This window comes from Petromyzon marinus, chromosome 22 (assembly GCF_048934315.1).
Source record: "Petromyzon marinus isolate PM22_M1 ecotype Great Lakes invasive population chromosome 22, UKy_Petmar_22M1.pri1.0, whole genome shotgun sequence".
In the NCBI taxonomy this organism is placed as follows: Eukaryota; Metazoa; Chordata; class Hyperoartia; order Petromyzontiformes; family Petromyzontidae; genus Petromyzon; species Petromyzon marinus.
The window spans coordinates 9,763,699-9,787,682 of NC_133688.1; the positions used below are offsets into that span (position 1 = coordinate 9,763,699).

General features: G+C 45.7%; 1 protein-coding gene across 2 annotated transcripts in view; it reads left to right on the plus strand.

Annotated features, from left to right (window-relative positions):
* LOC116945031 (calcium-activated potassium channel subunit alpha-1) overlaps positions 1–23,984 on the plus strand; it is a 169,998-nt gene that overhangs the window by 49,932 nt on the left and 96,082 nt on the right. For both annotated transcript variants that reach the window (XM_076068709.1, XM_076068710.1), the window contains exon 8: positions 9,277–9,447. In XM_076068709.1, the coding sequence (XP_075924824.1) occupies positions 9,277–9,447 (171 nt within the window). The remainder of the gene's footprint in view (positions 1–9,276; positions 9,448–23,984) is intronic.

Genomic DNA, 23,984 nt, shown 5'->3' on the forward strand with positions numbered 1-23,984 from the left:
AGCAGCACGGAAAGTCCGTCTGTCCTAGCTTGTGAACGGTCCGCCTCTTTAATTTCCCATAATTCCATAAGTGCAGTTGCACGCCTGATGGGGGGGGGGGGCACTGTTTGCGAAGCTCTGCTTCAAGTCATTTTATTTTATTTGGGTTGAAGTTGAGCACCATAAATCATGATAACTTGTGACGATTGAGATAGTCTAAGGGCCTTTTACATTGACATTACAGGGACTCCTCTACTTACGCACGAGTTAGGTTCTAGAGGTCTGTTCGTAAGTCGATTTGTTCGTCGATTCCAAACATGTTGTACGGCATGTACACTAAACACGGGGAATGGCTTTAAAAGTTGCATAATCTCCTGTAGATGTAGATGCCACTGGTTCTTCACGTTCTGCAGATGTAGATGCCACTGGTTCTTCATGTTCTACAGATGTAGATGCCACTGGTTCTTCATGTTCTACAGATGTAGATGCCACTGGTTCTTCATGTTCTACAGATGTAGATGCCACTGGTTTTTCGTGTTCTACAGATGTAGATGCCACTGGTTCTTCATGTTCTACAGATGTAGATGCCACTGGTTCTTCATGTTCTACAGATGTAGATGCCACTGGTTCTTCACGTTCTGCAGATGTAGATGCAACCACCGCCATCTATTGCACGGCGGTTGAACTTACGACTCTAGGTCTAAAACAGGCAACTGGACATATTGACAGGTTTGTTCGTATCTCTGAAAGTTTAAAAGTCGAATGTTCGTAAATAGAGGGGTCACTGTACACACTCACCACTGAAGGACGTTTTTGGAAAGGTCAATGAATAAAGTTGACATGAAAATACCTGAATCACGTGAACATGTTTGAATTGACGTTTACAGAGATTTAAGCGGCAAGCACAGCAGGTTTTTGTTTATATTTGAATTGCCATTGGTATATCTGTGGTTTATACAGATGTTTGTGCTTTTCTCCAAGGCAGTGCGTGGGGGGGGGACGTATTACCATAAGATAATTAAACATGCAATACATTGTTAATCTCGTCACGAGACATGGGAGTACATCACTGAGAATCGATCTCTCGCAACAACAACAAAAATCACCGCACAGTGGCTCGCGAGGCTGTCACCACCTATCGCGAGTCTCACGATGCAAAAGTACATTTTAGTTCCTTGCGCAACGAGCTGATTCCGTCGGGTCATCTCTCAGTGGACGTCCCCACTTCGTGCGTGTCGCCAAATCGCTTTGACTGGCAACGTCGTCGTTACCTTTGGAATCGCACCGTCTCTTGCACATACTCCTGTCACGTCTTCAAGGCCGGGCTTTGCTCTTGCTCAGGATTTTAGGGCGTTGACGTCTTCTTCTTCTTCTCTCGAGCAAGTAAAGCTTTAGTTATTAGTGCACTAGGAAACTCTCTTGTTTACTTTAATATTTTTTCAACTAAATTGTTGATTTTCAGCTCCTCGGTCAAATCCACTGCTGGATGAAGGCCTCACCATGCCGTGTCAGTCTTGGGGGTTGTTTGACCATACTTTATCATGTTGGTCAGTGTGGGTTGGTGAAGATAATTTTGCTCAGGTCACTGGGTTCATAGCAGAGTGTGATAACCAAAGTATCACCACTCTAACCCCCAATTCTTTACAGTGTATGTATAGATGTTTTAATATAAAGTTACGTGCAATGAGCATGTGGTCACGTGGCCCGCCAGGTGACCTGATTCACATATTGGTGGAGGAGAGGTGGATGTTAGTTTTGCGTAAATATATAATTATAAATGGCCAGCTCTGCAGTAAGTATTTGCATTGTTGGACCATTTTTTCACTATTCTGTCGCTGCATGAATTGGGTCCCATACATTATTTTAATGACTTTTCGAAATTGCTTTTTTGTACAAACCAAGATGTGGTACATAACTAAATTTACAGTTCCAGTTAATCTGATAAGAACTTAACATGCAGCAGGTGGCGTCTGCAATGGATACGGCAGACTCCTGCCTTAGCGGACACCTCCTGTGGAGACAAAGCCAACTTGGCAGCTGTGGTTATTATAAATATTCAATAAGAAATTGGCCCAACATCCGACGTAAGAATCGTCTCCCATCCTGAAAGAGGCCTTCGAGACTCGGCGTGCTTTTCCTGGCTAAACAATGGTTATTTGCTGGAGAACACATGAGACCTCCTTTGCCAGTAGCAAGATATAGTAATAGGTTTTTACCCTTTTATCTGGCACCAAAACTGACACCTTTATACAAGGGATCATGTTTGCAATAACCACAACACAAGTAGTCAAAATGCAAACAAAAAGACACAACTCTGATAATGATATGCACTGTCCTTGAAATTGATTGGTCCACACCCAAGACGGCTTTTCTTAGAGCCTAGTCTCCACTTGTGTTGGACCAGAAGACGCCAGAAGGCATACAACTAAAAAACAGCGCACTATCAGAGTATTGAGAGCTCGGGGTAAGCATTTACATTATGACACCTCCTTTGCCAGTAGAAAAAGGGGTAAAGACCTATTACTATATCTTGCTACTGGCAAAGGAGGTCTCATAATGTAAATGCTCACCCCGAGCCCTCAATACTCTGATAGTGTGCTATCAGTTGTACGCCTTCTGGCGTCATCTGGTCCAACACAAGTGGAAACTAGGCTCTAAGAAAAGCCGTCTCGGGTGTGGACCAATCAAATTCAAGGACAGTGCATATCATTATCAGAGTTGTTTCTTTTTGTTTGCATTTTTGACTGCTTGTGTTGTGGTTATTGCAAACATGATCCCTTGTATAAAGCTGTCAGTTTTGGTGAAAGGTAAAAGGGTAAAAACCTATTACTAACACAAAAAAGGTGATTGTTTCCGTGTATATAATAACGAACAAGCGATGCAGATGGATTCGACGGCGTGTAGCAATCGATGCGACGCGTGTCCTTTCACCGCGATTAAGGGTCGGGTGGGGTGGGGGGGGGTTGCTACCACGCAAGGCTCCAGCTGCTCTCGGAGCCAGTGGAGCCGTAGTGTGCGGTGCCACTGCAATGGAGATTCACCACGAAGAAGGAGAGGGAACTTGGTTGACCAAATGGACATTAATTTGGTGGTGCAGGGCCTATCCCCAAGCCGGTCCTGGTTGCCACCTGCCTGTGGTCGACCCAGACGGTCTGGGAATTGGAATCCGTGTTTGGGTGGCAGGAATTGATTTGTACTGTGCCCAGATCTGGTGGCATGTTCAACATTTTTTTGACAGCATACTGCACGGTTTTCATAGACCTCAGGCTGACTGAGAAAAAATGGCCGGCTTGAGGTCTGTGGACACGGTGGCGACACGGTGGTGGTAGTAGGGAGCGATAGTGTAGTGGTTAGTGTAGTGGTTAGTGTAGTGGTTAGTGTAGTGGTTAGCGTAGTGGTTAGTGTAGTGGTTAGTGTAGTGGTTAGCATAGTGTATAGTGTAGTGGTTAGTGTAGTGGTTAGTGTAGTGGTTAGCGTAGTGGTTAGCGTAGTGGTTAGTGTAGTGGTTAGTGTAGTGGTTAGCGTAGTGGTTAGTGTAGTGGTTAGCGTAGTGATTAGCGTAGTGGTTAGTGTAGTGGTTAGCGTAGTGGTTAGCGTAGTGGTTAGCGTAGTGGTTAGTATAGTGGTTAGCGTAGTGGTTAGTGTAGTGGTTAGTGTAGTGGTTAGCGTAGTGGTTAGCGTAGTGGTTAGCGTAGTGGTTAGCGTAGTGGTTAGTGTAGTGGTTAGCGTAGTGGTTAGCGTAGTGGTTAGTGTAGTGGTTAGTGTAGTGGATAGCGTAGTGGTTAGTGTAGTGGTTAGCGTAGTGGTTAGCGTAGTGGTTAGCGTAGTGGTTAGTGTAGTGGTTAGCGTAGTGGTTAGCGTAGTGGTTAGCGTAGTGGTTAGCGTAGTGGTTAGCATAGTGGTTAGTGTAGTGGTTAGTGTAGTGGTTAGCGTAGTGGTTAGCATAGTGGTTAGCATAGTGGTTAGCGTAGTGGTTAGTGTAGTGGTTAGTGTAGTGGTTAGCATAGTGGATAGTGTAGTGGTTAGCATAGTGGTTAGCGTAGTGGTTAGCGTAGTGGTTAGCGTAGTGGTTAGTGTAGTGGTTAGTGTAGTGGTTAGTGTAGTGGTTAGCGTAGTGGATAGTGTAGTGGTTAGCGTAGTGGTTAGCGTAGTGATTAGTGTAGTGGTTAGTGTAGTGGTTAGCGTAGTGGTTAGTGTAGTGGTTAGTGTAGTGGTTAGCGTAGTGGTTAGCGTAGTGGTTAGTGTAGTGGTTAGCGTAGTGGTTAGTGTAGTGGTTAGCATAGTGGTTCGCATAGTGGTTCGCATAGTGGTTAGCGTAGTGGTTAGTGTAGTGGTTAGTGTAGTGGTTAGCGTAGTGGTTAGTGTAGTGGTTAGCGTAGTGGTTAGTATAGTGGTTCGCATAGTGGTTCGCATAGTGGTTAGCGTAGTGGTTAGTGTAGTGGTTAGTGTAGTGGTTAGCGTAGTGGTTAGCGTAGTGGTTAGTGTAGTGGTTGGCGTAGTGGTTAGTGTAGTGGCTAGCGTAGTGGTTAGTGTAGTGGTTAGTGTAGTGGTTAGTGTAGTGGTTAGTGTAGTGGATAGTGTAGTGGATAGTGTAGTGGTTAGTGTAGTGGTTAGCATAGTGGTTAGCGTAGTGGTTAGTGTAGTGGTTAGTGTAGTGGTTAGCGTAGTGGTTAGTGTAGTGGTTAGTGTAGTGGATAGTGTAGTGGTTAGCATAGTGGTTAGCGTAGTGGTTAGCGTAGTGGTTAGTGTAGTGGTTAGCGTAGTGGTTAGTGTAGTGGTTAGCATAGTGGTTAGTGTAGTGGTTAGTGTAGTGGTTAGTGTAGTGGATAGTGTAGTGGTTATTGTAGTGGTTAGCATAGTGGTTAGCGTAGTGGTTAGCGTAGTGGTTAGTGTAGTGGTTAGCGTAGTGGTTAGCATAGTGGTTAGCGTAGTGGTTAGCGTAGTGGTTAGTGTAGTGGTTAGCGTAGTGGTTAGTGTAGTGGTTAGTGTAGTGGTTAGCGTAGTGGTTAGCATAGTGGTTAGCGTAGTGGTTAGCGTAGTGGTTAGTGTAGTGGTTAGCGTAGTGGTTAGTGTAGTGGTTAGCGCGCTGCGCGACAAACCTGGCGACACGAGTTTGATTCCCGCTCACAGCCAACACCAGGGACGATTATCTTAGCTGGTCCTGAGCCTCCCTTAGGTCGACTCAGTCTCAAATGAGTACCTGGTGCGGTGTGTAAACATCGCCACTGGGGAGACAAAGGCGGTCGGGCGTGGTGCTCGCCAACCACCCCTTCGTGCGCTGTGCCCACCTTCATAGGTGCTCGCTAACAGCACTTGCCTCAACAGTCTGTTAAGTCTATACGGGGGGGGGGGGATCTTTGTCTTTGACCCACCGCATGCTGTGACGTGCGTGGGTGCCGTGAGTCACGTGTTTTACACTGGTGGCTGAGCATCGACTGCTGGTCACGAGGCTCCGTGTTGACCGCCACTCATGCTGCCCAGTCCCACCTATGGGCAAGCACTCAACCAGCCCCACCCACTTGAGCCGTGCGGGATTTTCATGGGCAGATCTGGCCACTCGATTACTGACGCGACATGATGTTTATTTACCCAGGAAAGCCTCACCTAGTCCCAAGATTCTTATTCACGGTGGTGGGTCCTGCTATTTTTCACAGTTGGGGGACTACGCTGGCTGTATAATTTTCACAATAGAGCAATTTGAAGGTTAAATTTCAAATGCGGACAATAACAATGGATCTTTAACGTCCACTGTGAAGCAAATGATGCAAATTTGTACGGTTAATGTACCTGCAATATTAAACTAAGGGGGACATGGGGCTTGAACCACAGACCTGTGAAACTAACGGCAAATGCACCGACACTTGGCGATGTCACTGTGGTGGTTGCAGTCCAAGATCATTCCATGATGTGGCGAGTTACAGGGACCATTGAAGTAGAATATCCTACTCTATGACAACTGGCTCAGTGGTGGTGATAGATACAGCAACGCTGGTATCGAGTTTTCAAAATCTATACAAAGCGTGTGCATTTGCATCATTTTTTAAAATATATCAGCTTAAGAGAAATGAATCAGCAGGCACAGATTTGTTGTCATAGAAACGCATTTTATTAAAGAAATATAATCTCCTTTAATCAAGATTTCATGACTATATTCAGTCATAGCAAACTCAGGACGCTGGTGCTGATTAGGCCGATAGTTTTGGTGGAGATGATGAAGATGGCAATTTTTTTTATCTCCACGTTTATGGAATATAAATGAATGCAATTATATCACCAATGCAGTCCTAACGTGGCTGTTGAAATCAAGTCTTGACATGAGGGAATATCCTTCGAGAACTTCTACAGGAAGCAGAGCTTGAAACTATGTCGGGAAATCATCTTGGAAGGTGAACACCACATACCCACTGTTGGAATAACTTCAATAGGTCATCACTTGAAATACAAAATATTAATAATTCAGAGCCTTTCATCAACCCACTGCTGAATGAAGGCCTTCACACGCTGTGTTGGTCATGTGTGCTGTTTGACCGTACTTTACCGTGGTGGTCAATGCAGGTTGGTCAATGGTGTAAGCGCAGGATTGGTTCAGATATCACTCGTCACTGTTGTTAGTCATGGCCAGGAATCGAACTCAGCTGACCCGATTCATAGGGAAGTGCGAGACCCACTGCACCACCATTCCCCAAGCCTCTGTTAAACAACACGAAATGGCACTCATTGCCTCGTATTGACCAGGTGGCACTGTCATCATCCCGCAAACTGTTCATTTAAATATTTGGGTGGCGGTTAACTCATTTCGTCAGCTTACTGGGGTCCGCAGGAAGTCAACAGTGAATGTCCTGTGGAGGGAATGCTGCCTGCCATAGGAATATATTATTTAAACTGCTCAGCTGAGGACCTCTGAAGCAGATGAGCAATCACCCAACAATCCAATCGAGTACAGACAGGCCATCGCTTTGACCTTTTTTTGCATTGGCATTGGTGGCAAGGCCGGAAGACCGAATGACAATCTGCATTCGCAAAGCCTGGCTTAACTTAACTCTCTAGCGGCTGTGCAGGTCAGAATCGGCGGTCCTCGGGCTGCGCGGGCCCAATGCTTGCCACGTGCATTCGCCTCACGAGACACCCAACCCTCACCTCACGTCACTTGCTTTGCACGTCATTAATAACACGGCCGTTTTGCCGAATTAAACAAAGGCTTCGCGGCACCGTTTCCGATGGCTCTGCTTAATGTGCGTGTCGCGTCCTCGCTGCGATAGGGTCACCTTGTAAATCCGCGCACGCGCCACCGCGGTGCGGCTCACGCAGGTGACACCGACGAAAGCCACCGCCGCATCCCGTTGCCGTATTCACGGTCACATCCGCCACGGGTCTTGCCCGGTTTTCCACGCGCAGACGCTCACTGTTGCGGGCGCCTTGCCAATTCCCTCCTCGCCTCCAGTTTCGCCGGCTGCGTTAATGTGACGAACAGTGCAGAGGCGCGTTTTTATTGGAGTGATTTTGTATTGAGGTTTTCCTGAAGGAGACCTTCGGAGGGAGTGGAAATTGAGCGGCATAGGACATTGGCTGAATGTTTTTTTTTTAAGACACGTCAGCAGCCACAGCTTCAAGTGTAATGATCTTGAGTGTTGGGAAAGTGATAAAACCAATGCATTTTGTAATGGTATTCTGGTAGCAGGTTGAACATTTGAGCCTTATGTCGGTACCCCGGGGTACCATAGTGCCATGGTTCTCGGATAATGTCCGTTGATGCAGTCATTTTTAGTCTGTTGACGGTCGGCGACGCGGCCGTCGAGCGTTCAGGGTTTCAGCACAATTGTCCTCGCTGCGTTTCGACATCGCGGAGTGTGGCACTGGTTTCGGATTGATTGGTACCCCAGTCGCGGAGTTAAGTTCACCCCTGGAAAAAAAAAAGTGTCCCAGAAATAAAATGTTTAATTGCCTCGGTCATTTTGTATTATTTGGTTCCCCGGGGTCCCGCCATAACGATCATTTAATTGTATTTTTGGTGCAGTAATTGTATGCGGTATTCATTTATTATTTATGAACACATATAAACACCATGTTGAAATAATATCAGCCAATCACAAACAGAATGTTTTACCTTTGTGTGTATATATACACGAAACATATTCTAAGAACTATGAGGTACTCTGGAAAGCAAGACACACCCAATACTTGTGCCCGGTTGACAATACATTTATACAAATCTGGTCACACGCACGCACACACAGACACCTACCGGATTTTAATATGCACCCCCACAAACTTTTCTCAAAAATACTATACATGGTCTTATAATCTGGGGAATACGTTAAAAACATAAAATATATTATACATATATGTTATTTGTGGATAGTTAACCGACTGCATTATCCAGGTCAACTTTTCAAAACGTCATAATAGACCACAACGGGATGTCAATTAACATCTCCCCACGTGGCGAGATGTTAATTATCTCTCCTGGTATGCAGGAGGTCGTGGGTTCGGTCCCGACCCTGACGCCTGCTGCTGCTGCTGTATATTTGGAGTTTGCGTGTCTCTCTCTCATCATCATCATCATCACGGTGGCTAGATGTTAATTATCTCTCCTGGTATGCAGGAGGTCGTGGGTTCGGTCCCGACCCTGACGCCTCCTGCTGCTGCTGTATATTTGGAGTTTGCGTGTCTCTCTCTCATCATCATCATCACGGTGGCTAGATGTTAATTATCTCTCCTGGTATGCAGGAGGTCGTGGGTTCGGTCCCGACCCTGACGCCTCCTGCTGCTGCTGCTGTATATTTGGAGTTTGCGTGTCTTTCTCTCATCATCATCATCATCACGGTGGCTAGATGTTAATTATCTCTCCTGGTATGCAGGAGGTCGTGGGTTTGATCCCGACCCTGACGCCTCCTGCTGCTGCTGTATATTTGGAGTTTGCGTGTCTCTCTCTCATCATCATCATCATCACGGTGGCTAGATGTTAATTATCTCTCCTGGTATGCAGGAGGTCGTGGGTTCGGTCCCGACCCTGATGCCTGCTGCTGTATATTTGGAGTTTGCGTGTTCTCCCCGTCGTCGCGTGGCCTTTTTGGAGTATTCGGCTGCTATACATTTCCACACGATAAGCCACTTCGTTGAGCTATCATTTGTGATAGTCAAATCGCTTCTGAAAAAAGATCTACGTAGCTCAATGGGCCTTACTTGGTGAAATAAAAAAAAGAATGTTGTTTAGTTTATTCATGATTGACTGGACTTATAAGTCTGCACGATATCAAGTGTTCGGGCACTCACTCGGCCCCTGTGGCACTCTCGCAGGTGGAGAACTCGGGCGACCCCTGGAGAGACTTTCAGAACCAACAGAACCTGACGTACTGGGAGTGCGTCTACCTGCTCATGGTCACCATGTCCACGGTGGGCTACGGCGACGTCTACGCCAAGACCACGCTCGGACGCCTCTTCATGGTCTTCTTCATCCTGGGAGGCCTGGTGGGTGTCTGCTGTGGGCATTGTGAATAGTGACTTAAAGATCTATCATCATCATCATCGCGATCCATGGGCGGATAGCGCGTAGGTGTCCACTGCACATGTTGTCATTTATTTCCAATTTACTCCGTCTTGTGCCAGTATGCTGAAATAGCACAACATCTTTCTGGCACCCATCTTTTGTGATGCCGTCAAGCCATTCTCTGTGAGGGCCTCCTCTCTTTCCGGTTCCTTCCATTTTTCCCGAACAACATCACACGTTTAATGTTCCTGTTGTTGTCCATCCTACATATGTGTCCAACACGAGTGGCAGTTTCCTTCTCATCATTGCCTGCAACAGGTTGTCTTCTTCCATGTGCAAACCTTTTATTACTTCTACATTGGTCACTCTGTGGGTCCACATCTACATCATGCGATGACAGATTCAGGTGAGGCTGAATTAATTTCTGCTGCTAATGTTGCTGTGCCTCCGCTGAATTTGCGAAGTTGGCAGCGGTTTACAGTGTGCCCTGCGGTTTACGATGCGCCCTGTGGTGTACGATGCGCCCTGCGGTGTACGATGCGCCCTGCGGTGTACGATGCACCCTGTGGTGTACGATGCACCCTGTGGTGTACGATGCGCCCTGCGGTGTACGATGCGCCCTGTGGTGTACGATGCGCCCTGTGGTGTACGATGCGCCCTGTGGTGTACGATGCACCCTGTGGTGTATGATGCGCCCTGCGGTGTACGATGCGCCCTGCGGTGTACGATGCACCCTGTGGTGTACGATGCACCCTGTGGTGTACGATGCACCCTGTGGTGTATGATGCGCCCTGTGGTGTACGATGCACCCTGTGGTGTACGATGCACCCTGTGGTGTACGATGCACCCTGTGGTGTATGATGCGCCCTGTGGTGTATGATGCGCCCTGTGGTGTATGATGCGCCCTGCGGTGTACGATGCACCCTGTGGTGTACGATGCACCCTGTGGTGTATGATGCGCCCTGTGGTGTATGATGCGCCCTGTGGTGTATGATGCGCCCTGCGGTGTACGATGCACCCTGTGGTGTACGATGCACCCTGTGGTGTACGATGCACCCTGTGGTGTACGATACGCCTTGTGGTGTATGATGCACCCTGCGGTGTACGATACGCCTTGTGGTGTACGATGCACCCTGTGGTGTATGATGCGCCCTGTGGTGTACGATACGCCTTGTGGTGTACGATGCGCCCTGTGGTGTACGATGCGCCCTGCGGTGTACGATGCACCCTGCGGTGTACGATGTGTCCTATGGCTTGCAATACACTCCACAGTATGGAATGGCGCTCGACGTTTTGGTCAGGTTCTCCGCATTCCTGTTCTGCGCTTCCTTTGACTTTCGACTTATGAATGTGGTGACCGGATCTGGCATGAGTTGTGTGGATCAGAGTGTGCTACACTATAATCAATGACGTCATCAGCATAGTCATAACTACCTTTCATATACGGGCTTAATACTCGTATGTGTAACATGAAACTCAAAATGCATCAACATAGTAATTATTCAAGTTATTACAATAGATAAAAGGGGAACAAAATATCCGTGTAGCGTTAGTGTGAATGAATACTCAAAAGAAAACTACACATCTCTGGTAGTTCTGAAGCAGTCATGGAAATTCAGCATTCCTATGGCAGGTTCTATTCCATCCATGAAAAAAATACTATCGCGTTCCAACAAAGCAGTAGGTACTTTATCTACTCCAAGGGGATGATGGGTTGAGTGGGTCACCAACTGGGATTTTAAACACACTAGTGGAGTACTCTTCCTTAGGTGAATAACAACTTGCCTCGAGACATACTGAACAAAAACAATACTTTGTAGTGTGTCAGAGTAATCATTAATAAGATAAACACTCCTGGTGAACAAGCAGATCATAACGTAAGTTTATCTTGGCATCCTGTGCTTAATTCAAGATTTTCAGATAATTGTTGAGTCAACAGTGTGGATTTCACAAGCTGTGTGCTGGAATTGGATGCGGCTGCTTAACATGCAATAGCTGTTAATTCAGTGGTATGATTGTGGGAACGTGCCTCATGAACCGCACAGCCAAGTGTCTCAATGTTGATTCGGCAACATTGAATTGACCTGAATTTCCATGGAGTATTTTGAAATTCCAGTTCAACAGCCGTCACCATGAGCAGCCCATCGCACATTGTTGCCATGTTTTTATGTCTGCAAATTGTAGTGGCAGCTTGTTATGTGGCTACTGAAGGCAATGGGGCACATGCATATAATACACCTTGTGAAAGACCCAACGCAAGAAGATCTCTGGGTTTTGATCTTCCACGAAATTCATGGTCCACCCTAAATCGCATCCACTGCACAAACCATGGCAGATGCGGATACCTCATGTGCAAATGTTAAATTAAAAACTCGACAGTGTGCGACTGTGGTCATCCAGAACAGACCGTACAAGACCATATACTGTAATGACTCAATGCCCCGATCCACAAATACGAAGGAGACATCACACATATGATGATACAACTCCGCTACTTCTGATGCAGTTATCTGGCTTGACCACCTGAATGTGAAATTGTAGTTGTTGCTCTACATCTACATTGGCCATCGAAAGAAGAATATAAATTATACTGCGTACTCTGCAGGAATGCCTCACTGTGTTCCAAGGCTAATTTTCGGGAACTTCTTGCATTGGGATATTTGGCCAATTCAATTCATGCATTTGGCTTGTCGGAAGAAACTTGAGAACCCAGAGAAAACCCACATAGACGCCAGGATAAGGCTCAGAACTCATGCACCCAATAATGTTTCGGCTGTAATGCCATGTCCTGGTCACCTCAGAGCCCCAGCCTATAACCCCACTGAGCCTCCGAGAATGGATGAGATTAGGCACATCAGAGCGAATATGGTTGTAGGCACCTGTGAAGTGGGGTTCGTGTATCATCCTCACTTGTCTGACTTATTCCTTTGTTGGTGTTATCCATTCCTGTGTGGGATCCTCCAGATACTTATTTTATGTCCATACAACAACAACAAAAACACTAATTTTGGAACTGGCTAACAAATCCAATGCAGAACCCTCCTAAAAAAACACTGGAGACTCAGTGAACCTTTCTTTTATATATATTTTTTGTTACCATTTTAGAGCATTATAATATAACGTTACATTGAAACACAGGAGTAGAGAACACAAACAAGTCGAGGCTTAATTTTAGCTGCTAAGAAAAAGTAAATGGGTTTGGCCTGGGCACGGTGCTACAAGCGGTGATGGTTGGTGGTCGAAACCAACTATGAAGTTTGGCGGCCAAGGGAAGAGATATTACCGAGCGTGGAGTACATTAACCGTGGAGATGGAGTGATGAAATCAGCTCGTGTGCAGGTGTGAGGTGGATTGTTACATCACAGAGATAGATGGCAGTGGCTTGGGGGGGGGCCTTCATCCAGGAGTGGCTAGATCATGGTGGCTGGCGATGACAATAGCATGTTCCTTTCTTCACGAAACGGTCCTCTCTTGCCGTATAGCCAGAACGTTCACATTTCACCACGCTTAGGCCTCGGGATCAGTCTGTGCATATGTATTGAGAACACTAAATCAGGATTAATTTCATTTTGCAAGCGGTCTGGCTGAGCACACTGTTGTCAATAACCTTTTACCAGACTCCATGTGGGAGGTTGAGCACAAAAGCGATTGCGTCTCGAGTGATTTGCGCCGCTTTTTTAATTTTCCCACACAAAAGCCTGACAGCGGAGGCATGAATAATAATATCAGCACTCGTGTGTCTGTGGAAATCAAACATCCAGTGTGTAAATGCACAGCTTTACTTTACACCTCTTGCAGTCAAACACAACAACACCACCACCACGTGCTGTGTTACTTGACATCTTATTTCAGCAACTGATAACATACTGCATGCATTTTTAGCGTGCGGTTTTTCTAAAGCAATGACGAAGATCCCCTTTTTCAGTACTCTATTAGATGCACTATTGAGGGTGAGTGCTGTCAGTGAGCACCTATTATGGACAGCAGCAGTACGTGCGTCGTGTCTTCAATGGAGCTTAAACCACGCCGGCGATGCCTCTTCAATGTTTTCCTACACCCCACATGCGGGGCACTTTTTTTGGTTAATGCTGAGCTGACCTCAAGGTAGCCCCGAACACGTTCGGATGCTAATTGTCACTGATGCCAGCAAATCGCCAGGAATTAAACTCAACTTGCCGGGCTCAAAGTGCAGTGAAATCGCCAATCTTTTCCATCACTGGCCACAAATGCAAAGACAAAGAAATAAGCCATACAGCCTTGACAGACTGTAGGAGGAAGTTCTGCAGCGCGCTAACAGCTACACTACCGCTCCTCGTTTACGAACACAGACATTTTTGCAAAACTGTTTCACCTGCACAAGGCAACAATAAAAAAAAAATCCCCCATATAGCCTTAAAAGAGTGTTGGGGCAAGTGCCGTTAGCGAGCACCGTTGAAGGCCGGCATGGCACACGAGAGGGTGGGTGGCCAGCACCACGCCTGGCCGCCTTTGTCTCTCCAGTGCTGATGTTTACGCACCCAACCAGGTACTCATTTAGGGCTGAGTCAACCTAGAGGAGGCCCAGGACCAGTTCAGATATTCGCCACTGGTATTCGTCATTAGTAGGAATCGAACTTGGGTCATCGGGTTCATAGTGCAGAGCTCTAACTACTGGGTCACTGCTCCCTCACACAAAGATACTCACACGCACTCCGAGCTGCTGTCTGTGTCAATAATGCCTCTCTTCACGTCTGTCTGCTTTATCCAGCGAATATTCCAGAGCAACGTAACCACATTTCTTTTTCTTTCACAAAAGACTTGATGACCTGCATCAGCATTTTTTACTACGATTTTTTTAGACGGGGAGAAACGACGTAAGAAGCAGGATGGATATTGTACACCTGCTGTGCGGTGCCCGAACACGAATGTAAAAAAAAACCCGGCATGTCGAGCGATGCTTGTATATACAATCAATAAGCGCCGTTTTGTTGAATTAATATACAGTAATAGATTTAAATTCCTTCGTCAAACTGCCTTCCTGTGCTGTGTTAGTCGTGGGGGGTGATTGACCATATTTCACCACGCTCGTTATTGTCAGTTCGTGTTAAGCAAGTGGTCCATCAAGGAGGGGAATAAGTTATCACCCACGACTGGTGTCAGACACGGGTGGGTATATAGTACATTGAGCTAACCACCCTCCGCCATTCTGGCTAACCGCCTGATGAAGCTGGTTGTAACCACCAAGCGAAACGTCGTACTCAAATTGTAAATGTTGTGGGGTTTATTCTCCAACACACCGTTGTGCCGAAGTGGCAACTAAATTTGGCACGTTTTGCTTACGTGACAAACCTTGATAATTGGCCGTGTTGGGTGGTGGTGGGTTTAACGACACATTTCTATTTACGCGATCTAACCCACAAACCTTTTTTGTTATTAATAATATTGGTCGCGAAGAAAGCCTACTAATTGTTAGACTACTGCACCACCGCTCGATCACATCGCTTTGTCGAATGTACATTACTTCCATTCAATTAGCATTCTAGGTGTGTTCATTTATTAAACAAAGTACGGTGATTAAAAAAAAACCCCACCATATTTCATGCAAGAATGTCTGCGGCTAATCTATATTTGGTTGCATTGTGTCCAATAACAGCGGTGAGTTTAGACTGGTCTCTCATAATGCAGTTGATTCGTGGAAATCCCCTTGTGAGAGAATGAGCGGTAATGATATTGGTCAGTGAGATTCGGCGAGCGGGGGGAATCAGGGGGTTGCCAAAGCAGGAGAGAAATGGAAGATGGCTACATGGGGGGATTCCTGGAGCCTAAAATGACTTTTGATTAAATTCCATCAAAACTGCCACATGTGCCCGCCTATGCTGTAAGTAATTGCATGCTGCTGCTGCTCTCCGTGTGAATAGTATTTTAGGTGAATGAACTCTCAAATCCTACTGTATGACACACAGAGAGAGAGAGAGGCAGGATTGGCGGATTACAAAGAGATGGAGCGGTCATAATGTCGCCCTAAAGACATCTCAAAGGTGTAACAATACCGTAATGAGGCTCAGTGAGGTTTCCTGGAAAGATAAACGACTAACTACATGTATCTGATCAGAACATATTCACAAATACACACGCAAAGATCATTACCCTTCTTGCTGTACTGCCATCCTCTGGCCATCTGGTAGCCCTGCAAGGTGGTTGTCATACTCACATGTTGACTTCAGCATGACCAACCGACCGTGCTTCCACAGCTCTGGGTCACAGACGTGCACCGCTATACACAAACTCAAAACAAAGCAGAACAGGATTCTGTGTGGCTCTCCAGTATACAGCATGGTTCTCCAGCACTCAGTGTGGTGTCTCAGTCTGCAGCGTCACTCCTAGTATGCAGTGTGGCTTCTTAGTCTACTGTGTGGCTACTTAGTCGACAGTGTGGCTTCTTAGTCTACTGTGTGGCTTCTTAGTCTACAGTGTGGCTTCTTAGTCTGCAGTGTGGCTTCTTAGTCTACAGTGTGGCTTCTCAGGCTACAGTGTGGCTTCTCAGTATGCAGTGTGGCTTCTTAGTCTACAGTGTGGCTTCTTAGTGTACAGTGTGGCTTCTTAGTCTACAGTGTGGCTTCTTAGTGTACAGTGTGGCTTCTTAGTCTACAGTGTGGCTTCTTAGTCTACAGTGTGACTTCTTAGTCTACAGTGTGGCTTCTTAGTCTACAGTGTGGCGTCTTAGTCTACAGTGTGGCTTCTTAGTATGCAGTGTGGCTTCTCAGTATGCAGTGTGGCTTCTTAGTCTGCAGTGTGGCTTCTTAGTCTACAGTGTGGCTTCTTAGTCTACAGTGTGGCGTCTTAGTCTACAGTGTGGCTTCTTAGTCTACAGTGTGGCTTCTTAGTCTACAGTGTGGCTTCTTAGTCTACAGTGTGGCTTCTTAGTATGCAGTGTGGCTTCTTAGTCTACAGTGTGGCTTCTTAGTCTACAGTGTGGCTTCTTAGTCTACAGTGTGGCTTCTTAGTCTACAGTGTGGCTTCTTAGTCTACAGTGTGGCTTCTTAGTCTACAGTGTGGCTTCTTAGTCTACAGTGTGGCTTCTTAGTCTACAGTGTGGCTTCTTAGTATGCAGTGTGGCTTCTTAGTCTACAGTGTGGCTTCTTAGTCTACAGTGTCGCTTCTTAGTCTACAGTGTGGCTTCTTAGTCTACAGTGTGGCTTCTTAGTCTACAGTGTGGCTTCTTAGTCTACAGTGTGGCTTCTTAGTCTACAGTGTGGCTTCTTAGTCTACAGTGTGGCTTCTTAGTCTACAGTGTGGCTTCTTAGTCTACAGTGTGGCTTCTTAGTCTACAGTGTGGCTTCTTAGTCTACAGTGTGGCTTCTTAGTCTGCAGTGTGGCTTCTTAGTCTGCAGTGTGGCTTCTTAGTCTACAGTGTGGCCTCTTAGTCTGCAGTGTGGCTTCTTAGTCTACAGTGTGGCGTCTTAGTCTACAGTGTGGCTTCTTAGTCTACAGTGTGGCTTCTTAGTCTACAGTGTGGCTTCTTAGTCTACAGTGTGGCTTCTTAGTCTACAGTGTGGCTTCTTAGTCTACAGTGTGGCTTCTTAGTCTACAGTGTGGCTTCTTAGTCTACAGTGTGGCTTCTTAGTCTGCAGTGTGGCTTCTCAGTATGCAGTGTGGCTTCTTAGTCTACAGTGTGGCTTCTTAGTCTACAGTGTGGCTTCTTAGTCTACAGTGTGGCTTCTTAGTCTACAGTGTGGCTTCTTAATCTACAGTGTGGCTTCTTAGTCTACAGTGTGGCTTCTTAGTCTACAGTGTGGCTTCTTAGTCTACAGTGTGGCTTCTTAGTCTGCAGTGTGGCGTCTTAGTCTACAGTGTGGCTTCTTAGTCTACAGTGTGGCTTCTCAGTATGCAGTGTGGCTTCTTAGTCTACAGTGTGGCTTCTTAGTCTACAGTGTGGCTTCTCAGTATGCAGTGTGGCTTCTTGTCTACAGTGTGGCTTCTTAGTCTGCAGTGTGGCTTCTTAGTCTGCAGTGTGGCTTCTTAGTCTACAGTGTGGCTTCTTAGTCTACAGTGTGGCTTCTTAGTCTGCAGTGTGGCTTCTCAGTATGCAGTGTGGCTTCTTAGTCTACAGTGTGGCTTCTTAGTCTACAGTGTGGCTTCTTAGTCTACAGTGTGGCTTCTTAGTCTACAGTGTGGCTTCTTAATCTACAGTGTGGCTTCTTAGTCTACAGTGTGGCTTCTTAGTCTACAGTGTGGCTTCTTAGTCTACAGTGTGGCTTCTTAGTCTGCAGTGTGGCGTCTTAGTCTACAGTGTGGCTTCTTAGTCTACAGTGTGGCTTCTCAGTATGCAGTGTGGCTTCTTAGTCTACAGTGTGGCTTCTTAGTCTACAGTGTGGCTTCTCAGTATGCAGTGTGGCTTCTTGTCTACAGTGTGGCTTCTTAGTCTGCAGTGTGGCTTCTTAGTCTACAGTGTGGCTTCTTAGTCTACAGTGTGGCTTCTTAGTCTACAGTGTGGCTTCTTAGTCTGCAGTGTGGCTTCTCAGTATGCAGTGTGGCTTCTTAGTCTACAGTGTGGCTTCTTAGTCTACAGTGTGGCTTCTTAGTCTACAGTGTGGCTTCTTAGTCTACAGTGTGGCTTCTTAATCTACAGTGTGGCTTCTTAGTCTACAGTGTGGCTTCTTAGTCTACAGTGTGGCTTCTTAGTCTACAGTGTGGCTTCTTAGTCTGCAGTGTGGCGTCTTAGTCTACAGTGTGGCTTCTTAGTCTACAGTGTGGCTTCTCAGTATGCAGTGTGGCTTCTTAGTCTACAGTGTGGCTTCTTAGTCTACAGTGTGGCTTCTCAGTATGCAGTGTGGCTTCTTGTCTACAGTGTGGCTTCTTCGTCTACAGTGTGGCTTCTCAGTATGCAGTGTGGCTTCTTGTCTACAGTGTGGCTTCTTAGTATGCAGTGTGGCTTCTCAGTATGCAGTGTGGTTTAATTTTGGTGAGGCTGATGCTACGGCCTCATTTGATCATTCCATTGGCTTTTCAGAGTGAGTAGCATTTACTGGATCATTAGCATGATAAAATGGTTGACCAATAGAGAGCCATCCTTTGACCGCAGCCGGGCATCGATCAGCCTCCCATTGTATCTGTACCAGATGGAAATTCCCCTAGTACAGGCATGAATAGCTTCTCAACCTACGTGGTCAAAGAAGATGTTAAATAGTGTAGGGGCCAGAGAACGACCCTATTGCACCCCAAGGTGAACATAAAATGGTTCTGACTCCCGGCTATGTAGCTTTACCCAGGAAAAACCACCGCCATAATGATCCTTGATTATTGTTAGCAAAGCATCAGGGACTCCGAAAGCACGAAGAATAACCCAGAACCCTGGCCTGTTTGATGGTATCATAGGCATGGACCAGGTCAATAAAGCAGAGATGTAGGTCTTGTTGAAATGCCTTACACCTCTGCTGTAGTAGATGGACAGAGAAAATGGGCCCTGGTCTGAAACCACATTGGGGCTCCGAAATCCTCTGCTCAGCGTGTCTGGTAAGGCGATGTTGAACAATGCTTGCCCAGACCGGTACACTGAGGAGAAAGATTTCCCAATAATTGTTGCATCAGTCTGGGCCCCCTTCTTAAAAATGGAGACCACCATGGCATCCTTGAAATCCTGTACTAATGTTCTAATTAGTTTAATATGGAATCTTTCTTGCCAGTATCAAAGCATAAGACTAGGTGTTACCCTTTCTGTTAAGATGTTCAAACACCAAACAGAAACCTTTTGCAAGGCATCGTGTCTGCATTCACCACACGTGGTACTACACGTGGTACTCTACACGTGGTGAACATGCAAACTTAAACACGCTCTGGTCATGTATGGCATTGACTTTGAAACTGATTGGTCTACACCTGTTTTATTTGTCAGAAATGGTAGAGTAGTGTGCTTACATACACAACATGCACAAACACGCTTGTTAGCAATCAAACACGCTAACGTATGCTCACAAAACGCGTGCCAAAAACCTCAAAAAACTAACATGCCACAAAAAAAGGTTAAATGCTTACACTACCAATCAAGTAAAAACAAAATCACAACAATTACAATCACAGCAACCGCCGTTCGCAGACGCACACACAAACGCACACACAAACGCAACCCATTGAATCACAACTTGCCACATCACAATCAACTGCCACCCATCAAATACTCACTCGGTGCTGCCTCAACGACTGTCCACAAGACAAAGGTCCCCCGTGTAGCCTTAACAGACTGTTAGGACAAGTGCTGTCAGCGGGTAGCAACCTATGAAGGCACGGCACATGAGGAGGTGAATGGCCAGCACCACGCCCGGCCGCCTTTGTCTCCCTAGTAGGCGATGTTTACACACTGCACCAGGTTCTCATTTGAGGTTGAGTCGACCTAGGGGAGGCCCAGGACCGGTTCGCATAATCGTCACCGGTGTTGGCCGCGAGCGGGAATCGAACTCGGGTGGCCGGGTTGGTCGACCAGTGCGCTAACCACTACACTAAAGCTACCGCTACACTACAGCGACCGCTACACTACAGCTACGCTAACCGCTACGCTAGAGCTACCGCTACGCTAAAGCTACCGCTACACTACAGCTACGCTACGCTAACCGCTACGCTAAAGCTACCATTACACTACAGCTACGCTAACCGCTACGCTAAAGCTACCGCTACGCTAAAACTACCGCTACACTACAGCTACGCTAACCGCTACGCTAAAGCTACCGCTACACTACCGCTACGCTAAAGCTACCGCTACCGCTACACTACCGCTACGCTAAAGCTACCGCTACACTACCGCTACGCTAAAGCTACCGCTACACTACCGCTACACTACAGCTACGCTACACTACACTACGCTAAAGCTACCGCTACCGCTACGCTAAAGCTACCGCTACGCTACGCTACCGCTCTCCAGGGCCGGAGTAAGGCACGGGGGCTTTAGGGGCTGCAGCCCAGGGGCCTGTGCCAGCTAGAGGGCCTCCAGAGATTAAGTGAAAAGTTATTTCATTTGTGAATGCTGAATTTTATTTGTTGTTAGGCTTGTAAAAATAAATTTTCTTTTTCTTTAACTTTTTTTTCCCTTTTGAAAATATTACTGGGGGCCTCACAGTTACCTGTAGCCCAGGGGCCTACAATATCTTAATCCGGCCCTGCCGCTCCCCACTGTCCACACACACGTGCTCGCACACCTTTGCCATCAAACGTGCTCAGAGAGGAAATTCCTCATGAAGGAGCCACGTTCTGAGGCCTGGCTTAAAAGCAGACCCATACGCACATGGCTGAGTGGCTGGATTATATGAGAAGATGCTCTTGGTAATGTTGGGGTGACTTTAGCCAAATCTGTCTGGCTGGAGCTGACCAAGATGGGCTGACGGGACAGCCTGGTGATCCGTATATGATACAGAGTCAGGAGAATTATAATGAACTCTGGGGAGAGCATTGGCATGTGTCCTAAACAGTTACACGAGATATTGAATGACTCACAATTGTTTTTTGTCTTCAATTCTTCCCGATGTCAATGTCCGCGATGGTTTGTATGGAGCGACGAGTTCAGAATGAGCAGCAGCTGCAAGCCTTCGGATTGCTTTAATCATCGGCATGAATATTTCATAACTGATGCATTATTTCACTGGGAAACCATTAAATTAGCTGTTGTGATTAAAATGTATTTCCACTTTTCAGTGTGTTCGGTTGAACTGTACATGTAGTGTAGCAATGCTTTCAGTTTCAGTTTATTTATTTGGTATAGCCCTGTGAGCCATTCGGCTCTTGAATCGGGTGCAACCACAACAAACCAAAAAACAAAAACACGAACAAGAAAAACATCTTAAAGTGACTATGTGTTGACTGTGCAAACAGAAAATCCATGAAAAAACAGCAAAATATTCCTGAAAATAGCACCGTACACCAACGCTGTGTGCAAAAAAATCCCAGTGAAATGCAAGTCAAACAACAACAACAACCACAAGACAACTTAGATTAAGGCCACCAGTCTAACTTCGTACTACAACAAAACAAACATGTCCAAACCAAAAAACTTTTCGAAATCACCAAAAAATAAAGCCATAATTGCAACGTAACAGTGATCATAGGGACTGTGAGCGAATTTTTACAATAAACTACGTAAATAACATGTAACACCAAATCCTACAGCCATAGCTGGCTGCATGAGTTACTCCACAACAACAGAAGCATCAGTCGGAGTATCAAATTTTTCAATGCACCTTAAAGATCAGCACGCTAAATGAAAATACAGATAATACTTTGCAGCGTCATCCGGAGCGAAACATTTTATTTTATTTTATGCCAATGAATAGCAGTGGCAGCTAGGGGTGTACAACTCCTCTAGAGCAGTTTTGAGAGAAGGTCTCATTGGTAGCGATTTAAGTTGCAGTTTATTGGCAATAGCATTCCAGACTCTGGGGGCATCAATAGCAAAGGCCCTTCCTCTAGTTTTTGTACGGCAATAGGGAATATGAAGCTGGTAAATGAGCGAAGACCTGAGGTCAAATTTGTTCTTTGAAACAGAGAGGAGATCCAGCAGGTAGTCTGCGGATTTTTTTGTAAGCACATCGTGAATAAATAAGATCTGGTGCACAAGCCGTCGAACATTAAGAGATGTTAAGTTTGACCCAATGTAGAGATCACAGTGGTGAGTCCTATATGGGCAGTTCAATGTAAATCTTAACGCCGAGTGATAGATGGAATCAAGCTTCTTCAGTACAGTACTTGGGGCTGATTTATACACGATGTCACAGTAGTATGGTAGCTTTTATCAATTCCAAACGGAACATTGGGGGGAAGCAGTGCTTGTGTCGATACAGAAAATATTATTTTATTTGTCTTTTTACCAATATAATCAATGTAATCTTCAAAATTCAGTTTTGAATCCAGGATGACCCCAAGATACTTATAGATCTTGACTTGCTCTATTTGACAATTATTTAAGGAATGTAATTGAGGAAAAGTAACTTTCTGCTTTAGTCCTGGTGAGAAGCATAGCACCTTGGTTTTGGAGGTATTCAGGACTAGTTTAAGAGCAACTAGCTGATGTTGTAGTTTGTTGAAATCACCCTGTAGCTTAACAATCACGTCATCCGGAGAGCGGCCAGCAGTAATCAGTATCGTGTCATCTGCAAAAAGATTTATCCTGGAATGATCCAGGTCAATGCCCAAGTCATTGACATAAATAGAGAACAAAAGGGGGCCGAGGATGGAACCCTGTGGAACCCCTTTTGTTATCTTAACACTGTTTGACCTCCAACCATCTGTGAATACAGTTTGGGTGCGAGAAAAGAGGTAATTTTGTAACCATTTTACTGCGTTTTCGGAAAAACCGAGGCAACTTAGTTTATTAAGCAGGGTGTTGTGGTCTACTGTATCAAAAGCTTTGGACAGGTCTAGAAAAAGACAGGCACAGTACTGCTTATTATCAAGGCTACTGTAAATGTGATTCAGAGAGTCTAATGCAGCAGATGTGGTGCTGTATTTTTTTGGAACCCAGATTGTTTTAGATGTCGTAGATTGTTGGTGGACAGAAAACTGCTAATTTGGTAGGTCAATAATTTTTCAAAAATTTTCATCAACGGGGACAAAATTGAGATAGGTCTGTAGTTATTTGGATCATTTTTAGGGCCCCCTTTGTGAAGTGGACGGACATAGGAATGTTTCCATTCTAGAGGAACTGATGCTTCTTTGATGGACAGGTTGAAAATATGGGCTATAGGTTTGTATATTAGGTGACCAACAGTTAGTAGGGCAAAGACGGGAATACTATCTGCTCCGGTAGAGGAGGACCCTTTGAGGTAGGACAGTTGTTTCAGAACATTAATTTCGTGGATTGGCTGGAAACTAAATTCGTTTAATGTTTGGACAGGGGTGTAGAAATTTGCATGAGCAGGGGTGACTCCCATACATTATCAAAAAGATTACCAGCTTCAGAAAAATTAAGGTAAAAATTTTCAACAATTTTTTTAGGATTTGAAAATATTCCCCATTTCGGTTAAGCTCAACGGGCAGATTGTCTGTTTTGGATGCCTTTTCGATACATTTTATTGTTTTCCAGAAAATCCTGGCATTTCCATGTGATTCCAGGAGAGTGGAAGAAAAGTAGGCATTTTTTGCATGCCGTATTTTTTTGACGCATCTATTCCTTAAAATCCTGTATTCTAGCCAGTCATTGACTAAATTACTTTTCTGAGCATATGCCCAAGCCTTGTCCCTAGTTTTCATGAGCTTTGTAATCAAAGGATCAAACCATGGTGGGCGGTTGCCTTTAGTTTTAAATCTAACCAACGGAGCATGTTTGTTAAGAATTTTGAGAAACGTGTACCTGAAGGTCTCCAAAACCGTAGTCAGGTTGGGGATATCACAGACCTTGTCAATATCCGAGTGAAGCACATCATTAGTAAATGCCTGAGTGCTGAAGTGTCTCATAGAGTGCTTCTCAACCAATTTAGGAGGGGTTTGGGGTCTGGCTGATGATCTCACCCCAAAAATGAAGGCGTGATCACTAAGGTTATTACCCAGAACACCAGTCAGT